The sequence below is a fragment of the Macaca thibetana genome, chromosome 5 (genome assembly GCF_024542745.1).
Source record: "Macaca thibetana thibetana isolate TM-01 chromosome 5, ASM2454274v1, whole genome shotgun sequence".
Lineage (NCBI taxonomy): Eukaryota > Metazoa > Chordata > Mammalia > Primates > Cercopithecidae > Macaca > Macaca thibetana.
Genome location: NC_065582.1, coordinates 182,863,847 through 182,873,552, shown reverse-complemented (window position 1 = coordinate 182,873,552; position 9,706 = coordinate 182,863,847). Strand labels below are relative to the sequence as shown.

The 9,706-nt window shown below is 47.4% G+C and overlaps 1 protein-coding gene across 13 annotated transcripts in view; it reads left to right on the top strand.

The window, feature by feature from the left end:
• Positions 1-23: 23 nt before the first annotated feature.
• The window catches only part of GRK4 (G protein-coupled receptor kinase 4), a 75,914-nt gene continuing 66,231 nt past the window's right edge, over positions 24-9,706 (top strand). For 10 of the 13 annotated variants that reach the window (XM_050792289.1, XM_050792295.1, XM_050792297.1 and 7 more), the window contains exon 1: positions 1,449-1,850. In XM_050792289.1, the coding sequence (XP_050648246.1) occupies positions 1,700-1,850 (151 nt within the window). In that variant the 5' untranslated portion in view covers positions 1,449-1,699. Of the gene's footprint in view, positions 310-1,448; positions 1,851-9,706 lie in introns of those variants that run through there. The other 3 variants (XM_050792290.1, XM_050792301.1, XM_050792299.1) reach the window with 3 other exon arrangements.

Sequence of the window (9,706 nt, the reverse complement as noted above, 5' to 3'; positions counted from 1 at the left end):
CGCTCCCCTGCTGGTGAGGGCCGGTGGAGGCGGCGGAGGCGGCGCCCCTGGTGGCAGTGGTGGCGGCGGCGGCGGGGCAGCCCCCGGGATCGTGTCCGGGGCTCGAGGAGTGGGGGGCGCCGGGAGAGCTATGCGCGGGGGCGGCGGCGTCTCCTCCTGTTCCGCCTTCTCAGTCTCTTCCTCCTCAGTCTCATCGGTCTCGCAGAATCCGCCGCCGGCGACGGCGGCGGCGGCGGCGGCGGCGGCGGCGCCAGAACATGGAGCTCGAGAACATCATGGCCAACTCGCTGCTGCTGAAAGCGCGTCAAGGTGGGTGTGCGGCAGGCGCCCCCGACACCCCCCGGAGAACCCCGAATCCCGGGGAACCCTGGCCCCCCTGAAGGAACCTGACATCCCCAGAGAACCCCGATTTCCCTGGAGAGCCCCAACACCTCCCATTGGGGGAACCCAGATCTGCATGGAGCCAGAGCCGGGGTCTGTGCAGTGTGGTCAGGCTGCCTTGGCCAGGTCCCGAGCTCGCATCTCCTGGCCCAGATGAGAGAAGTCTGCGCTTTGCTCTTCTTAGTCTTGCCCTGTGTCCTTGTGCTGTCCTCTCGGTGTGACCTCGGTGACAGTGTTGCTTCAGGATGGGGCAGGCAGTGTCCTGCTCGTGTTGGACAACCTGTCCCACCAAAAAAGAACGGTGTCTTTATGGTCTTAAGGGGGACAAAGAAGAGCAGCCTGGGAACTACTCTGGGTGAGAACCTTCAGATAGTGATTGTAGGGCAATGCTATTTTTAACATAACTGCTTGGTTTTGAGGTTTGATCTGAGGCTTTATGGTGTGTCAAGTGTGCTTTAGCACGACATGGTGACAAATGGACAAGTTGGCAAAAATTCAGCCTTTTATCATTATTAAAGTGAGGCAGAAATTTAAAAATAATAAGTACTGCATTCATTCACTCCAAGAAAAGTAAAAGCCAAGGCCCAGAATGTGGCAAGGCAGGGGTTAAAAAGAAAAACACAACAAGTTTTCTTTTTCTTAGCAAACTCACTTCAAGGACAGTTATAAGATAACGCTGTTCCAGAAGTCAAAACCAAAGGAATAGGCTCCAGACACCCCCCTTCCGGAGCAGGGGTGAAGTTAAAAAAAAAAAAAAAAAAAAAAAAAAAAAAAAAAGGACGAATGTCTGTATTTAGCCAGTTTTTGTTTTTTTCTTTCATGGCAGCTACAAGGCCACCAGCTATGCAAGGCCACAAGTTATGCCAAGTCATCAGTTATGCTATAGATTATGTGACCTGTCATTGTATGATTAACTGCCTTTGTTTTGCTTCTGTAAGTTTGCTTATACAAATCCTGCTCAGTCTTTGTTCAAGGCTCAACTTTTTGGATGCGAATCCACTGAGCCCATGCGCACCTTAAAATAAATATTCTCCTGTTTTCACCCATCCTGGTCTCTCTAGTCCTCTGCCTCCTGCCACAAAAGCATCAGTTGGTCCAACCCTTCAGCGGGAGACCCCCGCAATCCTCTCTCTTGGACCTCATGTCTCCCTTGCTTGCCTCTCAAGAGAGCTGGTGACAGAACCTCGGACGTCAAGTCCCCCCATGCCAGCCACAGTAGTTCTTCACACCCCATCACTCTTACGGAATTGCTGATTTCCTCTATTTCCTTGTGTGATGGAGCAGCTCTGCTTGGATTTTGTGCTCCAGGACAGGGTAAATGCCTACTGAAGATGTGACACCAGCCAGCGCTGCATACTTAAAGGACAATCTGGAGCCAAAGGTGGCGGCCACGCTTGTAGTCCCAGCTACTCTGGAAGCTGAGGTGGAAGGCTTGCTTGGGCCCAGGAGAGTCCAGCCTGGGCAAAACAGTAAGACCATCTATCTCTTTTAAAAAGTCTGAAACAAAGACTTCATCTTCTCAGTATTTTTGTGCACCAACTCACACTATTTTGAATAGAACTGAGAATGGGTGGGAAGAGAATGGGATCTTTTTCCCTTAAGACAGTCAGGGAGTCCCAGAGCAGTATGCGTTCTCAGCAGCCATTTTCAGAGGAGCATTTGACTGTGCCTCTTGTCCCTCACTCTGAACTCCAAATTGGTCATGGAAGAGAATCATCCTTCGTGGAAGTCAGATTGACGCTAAACCAGTTTTGTTTTTACACTACCTATCTGCATGTAACTTACAAAAAGGAATTGTACCAAGCCGCCTTCCTTATAATGCAGCAGAGATTAGATAATGAGGTAAATGTAAGTGCTCTATAAATGCTAAATAATATAAAACCAGATTCTGCCACAAAGCCTGGGACCACAGTGATAGTTTGAAAAATGAAAGTTTTGGCCAGGCGCAGTGGCTCACAACTGTAATCCCAGCACTTCGGGAGGCCGAGGCGGGCGGATCACGGGGTCAGGAGATCAAGACCGTTCTGGCTAACAAGGTGAAACCCCGTCTCTACTAAATATACAAAAATTAGCCAGGCATGGTGGCGGGCACCTGTAGTCCCAGCTACACGGGAGGCTGAGGCAGGAGAATGGCGTGAACCCGGGAGGTGGAGCTTGCAGTGAGCCAAGATTGTGTCACTGCACTCCAGCCTGGGTGACAGAGTGAGACTCTGTCTTGGGATTAAAAAAAAAAAGAAAGTTTTAATTTTTTCCCTGAAATATCTCATATGAACTCCGTGGTAGTGTGATTATGAGGTCTGTCCCCATTGAGTGAGAGTATTTGCTCCTGTGGTCAGAAAGGGTCATTACGTACAGCTTGATTAATGGTTAGAGAAGTTGGATATATAATATTTGAAATACATGGGTACTGAGTGTTGGTTATAATTTAGGGCTTTTTCCCAAGTTGATGACTGGGTTTGTTACTTTCAAGTATCTCCCAGGATGTACTAGGAGGTGTCTTCTTGGTCATATAACTTCATAGACAACTCCTTGTTTAACTTCTCTGGCTCATGTACTAGAAGATTAATCTTTGAAATGAATGAACATAGCACAAGAGTTATATTCTGGTCCTGAGAAGTACAATGTTGATTTAATATTTTTAGTGAGTCCAGTCATTTCCTGGATTTATTTCAAATAGAATCAGTCAGTCTCCATCCCCCCTCCCTCTCTGGTCCTTGCTTGCTATGGTCTGAATGTTTGTGTTCCCCCAAAATTCTTATGTTGAAATCTTCACTACAAAGGTGATGGAATTAGGAGGTGGGGCCTTTGGAAGGTGATTGGGTCATGAGAGTGGAGCCCTCGTGAATGGTGTTAGTGCCTTTATAAAAGAAACTGGAGGGACATCCCTCACTCCTTCCACCATGTGAAGGACACGAAAGAAGGTGCTGGCTATGAATCAGAAACTGGGCCCTCACCAGACACCAAATCTGTTTTGATCTTGAACTTCTTAGCTTCCAGAACTGTGAGAAATAAATTTCTGCAATTTATAAGCTACTCAGTTTATAGTATTTTGTTAGAGCAGCTTGAGCAGACTAAAACAGTCTAAACAGAGATTGTTAGAACCTTTCTCCTTTCAGGAATGTTGGCAGATGATGCTACACTGAAAGCGTTTGTGTGTCACTCTGCCAGGGACATGACGAAAGTGTGAAATGATCATATTGGGCTGGTCTTTTTTGTTTCGTTCTGTTTTGAAACAGAGTCTCACTCTGTTGCCCAGGCTGGAGTGCAGTGGTGCGATCTCAGCTCACTGCAACCTCTGCCTCCTGGGTTCAAGTGATTCTCCTGCCTCAGCCTCCCAAGTAGCTGGGACTACAGGCAAGCACCACCACGCCTGGCTAATTTTTGTATTTTTAGTAGAGACAAGTTTTTGCCATGTTGGTCAGGCTGGTCTCGAACTCCTGACCTCAAGTGTTTCGCCCACCTCGGCCTCCCAAAGTTCTGGGATTATAGGCGTGAGCCACTGCACCTGGCCCATATTGGGTTTTTGTTGGTGTTTTGTTTTATTTTTTTCCTTGATGTAATTCATAGGTTTATAGATCATATTGTTAATGCATATGAAAACAATTTTTTTTTTTTTGACATTGTTTCACTCTTGTTGCCCAGGCTGGAGTGCAATGGTGCAATCGCAATCTTGCAATGTTGGCTCACCACAACCTCTGCCTCCCGGGTTCAAGCAATTCTCCTGCCTCAGTCTCCCAGGTAGCTGGGATTACAGGCATGCACCATTACGCCTGGCTAATTTTGTATTTTTAGTAGAGACAGGTTTCTCCATGTTGGTCAGGCCGGTCTCGAACTCCAGATCACAGGTGATCCGCCCGCCTCGGCCTCCAAAAGTACTGGGATTACAGGCGTGAGCCACTGTGCCCGGTCTGTTTTTTTTTTGTAATTTAGGATTTTTTTCTCTGTATAATATTGTTTGTTAAGCAACTTATAACTTTTATGTTTTAAATAAGCTTAAATTATGTCACATCATACTTCTGAGGAGACTTTAAACACCATCTTATCTCTTGGAGAAATTGAAAACACAAATGCAGACAAGAATATGTGATACGTGCATTTAATGTGGGTTTTGGTCTTATGTATTCCAATTCTGTTCCGATTTCAGGCTGCGGTGTTATTTAGCAGTGTCTTTCACACCTGCAGCATGGTTAATATACCTGTTACTATTAATGCTGCCTCTTGCTGAGGCTTCCTCCCTAGAACTTTTGCTAACTTAAGCAAATAGGAAATTTATGGAGAAGATATTGGGTAGCTCAAAGAATCAAAGTAAGGACCTAATAATCAGGGTGGAAAGAACAGGAGCCGAGACCCACTCATTCATTCATTCATTCATTCATTCATTCATTCATTTGGCAGATGTGTGCTCAGAATGTTCCAGGTGCTGTGCCTATAGCAATAAACAACATATTCAGAAATTCCTGCCATTCTGGAGACCACATTCTTATAGGGGAGGCAGTCTTGAGACACATAAATAAGTGGCATATTAGCAAGTGGTGAGTGCCAAGGGAAACTACAGCAGAGACGGGGGTAGGAAGCACCCAGGTGGCATTGGTAGTTGCAGTTTCAGATAGTTTTAGACAGGGAGCTACTGACTGATAATCAGGTCTCAATTGTCACTCCTGTGACACAGCGGATATCTTTTTATTTTATTTATCTGTTTGCCTGTGAATTTCATGATTCTTAGCCTGGGAGAATTTCATGATTCTTATCCTGGGAGACAGCACCAATTGGCTTGCTTGGCTCCGGCTCCCTCCATGCATCCGTGGCTGGGGGGGAACCAAGCAACTAGACTGACAGTCGCAGCAAGACATACACCGTAGGGGAGAAGTAAGGGAGGGGCTGCAGAAGAAACCAACAAAGGGCCATTGCAAGGGCCTGTGTACGTGGCATAGTAAGCAGGCATCGGCCATGTGCGCTAGGGCCAGTGGGGTAGCTAGGAGAACAAAGAGGAAAGGAGATCAGAGAGATGCCAAAGGTAGAAGACAGGATAGAGGAGCGATTGCAGAGAATCCTCCAAGTTGCCTTTGAAGTTCCCCAGCTGAGGAAATTAAAATAATGCTCTTTTTCTAGTCTCAAACTCCTGACCTCAAATGATCCACCCGTCTTGGCCTCCCAAAGTGTTGGGATTCCAGGTGTGAGCCACTGCACCTGGCCAAATTTTCTTTTCTTTTCTTTTCTTTCTTTTTTTAGACGGAGTGTCGCTCTTGTTGCCAAGGCTGGAGTGCAATGGCACAATCTCGGCTCACCACAACCTCTGCCTCCTGGGTTCAAGTGATTCTCCTGCCTCAGCCTCCCAAATAGCTGGGATTACAGGCATGTACTACTATGCCTGGCTAATTTTGTATTTTTTTGTATCTCCCTGTTGGTCAGGCTGGTCTCGAACTCCCAGCCTCAGGTGATCCACCCGCTTCAGCCTCCCGTAATGCTGGGATTTACAGGCATGAGCCACGGTGCCCAGCCAATTTTCTTTTTTAAAGACAGGGTCTCACTCTGTTGCCCAGACTGGAGTGCAGGTAGGGCAGTCATAGCTACTGAAGCTTCAAAGCCTTGAACTCAGGGGCCAAGCAATGCTCCTGTCTCAGACTCCCAAGTGGCTGGGACCACAGGTATGCGCTGCCATGCCCAGCTAATTTTGTGTTTTTTGTAGAGCTGGGGTCTCACAGTGTTGCCCAGGCTAGTCTGGAACCCCTGGACTCAAGTGATCCTACCCTCCCACTTCAGCCTCCCAAAGTGCTGGGATTACAGGGTGAACCACTATACCCAGCCTATTAGAATTTTCAACAGTATGTAAGATCAAGTTTACTAGAAAGAGTTATAAACTAAGTATTTCTTCTTATCTGTCAGATATTTGAAGTAATCTATGTAGTAGTCAGCCAAATTATTTCTCTGCCAACAAAGGGTTACCCCATTCTCCCAAAATAATAATGTCTACCGTCTGTTACCATCATTGTGGTACAGCTAATTTGGGATGCTATCAATCAGCCAGGTTATTAGCAACCAGGTCAGTTTGGTTTTCTTATTTTTTCTACTTTTCTATAATGGGTTTAAATCAGGATTTTTATTTCTTGGTCAGTGAACCAAATATTGGGTTTAGTGGCTTTATGCTACTTTAGGACCAAAAATATCTGTACAACTGATACATAAAAGAATATTCTTGGCCAGGCACAGTGGCTCATGCCTGTAATCCCAGCACTTTGGGAGGCCAAGGCGGGTGGATCACGAGGTCCAGATATCAAGACCATCCTGGCCAACATGATGAAACTCCGTCTCTACTAAAAATACAAAAGTTAGCTGGGCGTGGTGACGTGCACCTGTAGTCCCAGCTACTTGGGAGGCTGAGGCGGGAGAATCACTTGAACCTGGGAGGTGGAGGTTGCAGTGTGCTGAGATTGTGCCACTGCACTCCAGCCTGGCGACAGAGTAAGACTCCGTCTCAAAAAAAAAAAAAGAATGTTCTTGAGCTTTATATTTTGACCAAAATTAGGCAATAGTTACCTTAAAGAAAAATGATACAGTGAAAATCATTTTGGCTTTATTAAAGCTCCCGAAAAAACTCTAGAATTAGGGCTTCTTGAGGTACTTTTTAACAGAAACATTTACGGTATTTTGTACGTATGTGTGCAAAGTCCGTTATTGACATTTATGTCATGGTTATAAAGACTAATTTGGTGACAATATTCAGTCTCCAGTAAATATGTGGTTAATTGATATGTAAATTACTTCCAAAATACAAATTAATAGTCTCATATTACATTTTTGTGCTTTGCTACCTTTACCTCAAACAAAATAATCTGTGTGGTTCTTCATGCTTGTTTCTGCACCTTTTGCCCAGCTTTGCTTGCGTCATCGGCCAGAGGACTGTCAGCACCTCATGAAGCCCTTTAAATGCTTCTCTGAGGTCATTTGCATAATGTTGTGGCCTATAGTAGGTACTCAATAAATAGCTGATGGATGAATGAACGAATGAATGAATGAATAAGGATGAGGAAATGAGCAAGCTAGGCATGCCTGCATCTGAAGCAGAAGTGGCCCAAAAATGCAAGGAAAAGAAACTTGGCAGGAATAGCAGGAAGAAGAAAGGCGGAGGATGGTATTGTGTGAGTTGCTAGGGCTGTGTGACAAAGTGATACAAACCTGATGTCTCCAGCAACAGACATTTGTTGTCTCACAGTCTTGGAGGCCAGAGTGCAAGATCAAGTTGTGAGCGGAGCTGGTTCCTTCTGTGGGCTGTGAGGAAGAATCTGTCGCAGGCCTCTCTCCCAGCCTCTGCTGGCTCGCTGGCAGTCTCTGGTGTCCCCTGGCTTGGAGGTGCACCATTCTGATCTGTCTTCATCTTCACGTGGCGTGCCCTCTGTGGGCGTCTCTGTGTCCAATTTTCCATTTTTATAAGGATACCAATCATGTTGGATTAGGGCCCACCCTGATGACCTTATTTTAACCTGATTATCTCTATAAAGACCCTATCTCCAAATAAGATCACTTTCTGAGGGTTAGGAGCTAATTGGGGAATAGAACTCTAACATACGTTCTTTAAGGCGGGATGAATTCAGCCTGTAACAAGTACCTTTGAAACAGATGAAGGCAGCCCGTAGAGGGGATCCTTGGGCCTTCAAACACTGTGGCCCCACTTTACTGCCTGCTTTTGGGGACCTCAAAAACTTAGAGGAATCCTCTGCCAGTTTTCAACCCAGTATGCTGCCCAGACTTTAGTGTCTGTGGATGGTCCTCCTTTGAAATGCCTGTGGCCCTGCTGACCACCGTTGACCTCGCCATGGCCCCACGACTCATTGTGCTCGGCCTTTTCTTGCCTGGTTCTTCACCTTCTGGCCTGCTTGTCTTTACGTAGTATTGATAGCGTAGCCGGCCCACCTGTGAGTGTGACCGGGCCCGGGCCAAACAGCCGGGGCATGGAACCAGAGCGCTGTGCTGTGCAGTGGAGACTTTTGGAACCGAGGACAGCTGAATGAGGGGTAGATTGGCTGCTAGCATTCACCAGCACGTGTGCCCCAAACCTGCAGGGAGGGCCCCCTTCTTCTCTCGCTCTCTTTAACCTGTGACAGTCTGTCTCTTAGACCAAGCCAGGGGACCTCTTGTAGCTGCAGTGTGTGCTCCATGCCCTACCAGGTCTAGTCATATGTGGTGGGGGGCGGGGGTGAGGTGTTTAGAGGTGCACAGTGTGTGCACTGCTGTGTGTGTTTGTTATTTACTCTTTAAAAAAAAATTTATTTTAAGACAGGGCCTCACTCTGTCGCCCAGGCTGGAGTGCAGCGGTGCAGTCTCGGCTCTCTGCAATCTCCACCTCCCGGGTTCAAGCAATTCTCCTGCCTCAGCCTCCCAAGTAGCTAAGACTACAGGTGCCCACCGCCATCCCCAGCTAATATTTGTATTTTTTGTAGGGATAGGGTTTCACCATGTTGCCCAGGCTGGTCTTAAACTCCTGAACCTAAGTGATCTGCCCACTTCGACCTCACAAAGTGCTGGCCGTGTTATTTACTCTTCAAACAAGTGTGGGGTCAGTTAGGTGCTGGGTGCTGAGTTCTCACCTCCACCACCTCACCAAAGCCACCCTTGCCACGTCCCAGGGATCAGTTCTTGGTCCTTGTCTTGCTGCCCCCGTGGGCTGCGCTGGCGTGGTGCGCCATGCTTTCTTCCGTGAGCCTGTTCTTCTGCATCATCACCTTTCCTGTTCCACTGCTTGCTCAGATGGCTTGGCTGGTCCCCCTTATCTTCTAGGCCTTTTAATACCAAATGCCCCCCGTCTTTGTTCAGGAGCCTCTCGCTTTCTCTATCCACACTTGCTCGCTTGTGATCTTGCAGTACTATGGCTTGAAACAGGCTCCTGTCTCTCCGGTTCACGCCTGCAGGCTGGGCCTCTCCACTCAACTTGCAGCCCACTGTGCTCCTGCCCACCTGACATCGCTGTGTGGAAAGAGCCTGCACCAGACCCTGAATACTCAACCCCAGCACCCCGATGTTTCCATCTGCACCTCAGTTAATGCTCATGTAGCTGCACTTGACTTCCTCACACCCCCACACTCAATCCTTGGGCAGAGTATTCAGCCCTCACCTCAAAACGCAGCAGAATCCGACCTTTTCTCACCTTCACTACTATCACTGGGCTCAAGCCGTCAGCATCTCACCTGGAACACTGTGGCCAGCTTCTGCCTTTTCCCTGTTCTCAGCACAGCAGCCAGAGTGGCCTTATTAAAATTTAAGCCAGATTGTGTCAGCCGCTCCTCTGAACTCTCTTCATGGCTTCCCAGACAACTCAGAGTGAAAGCCGTAG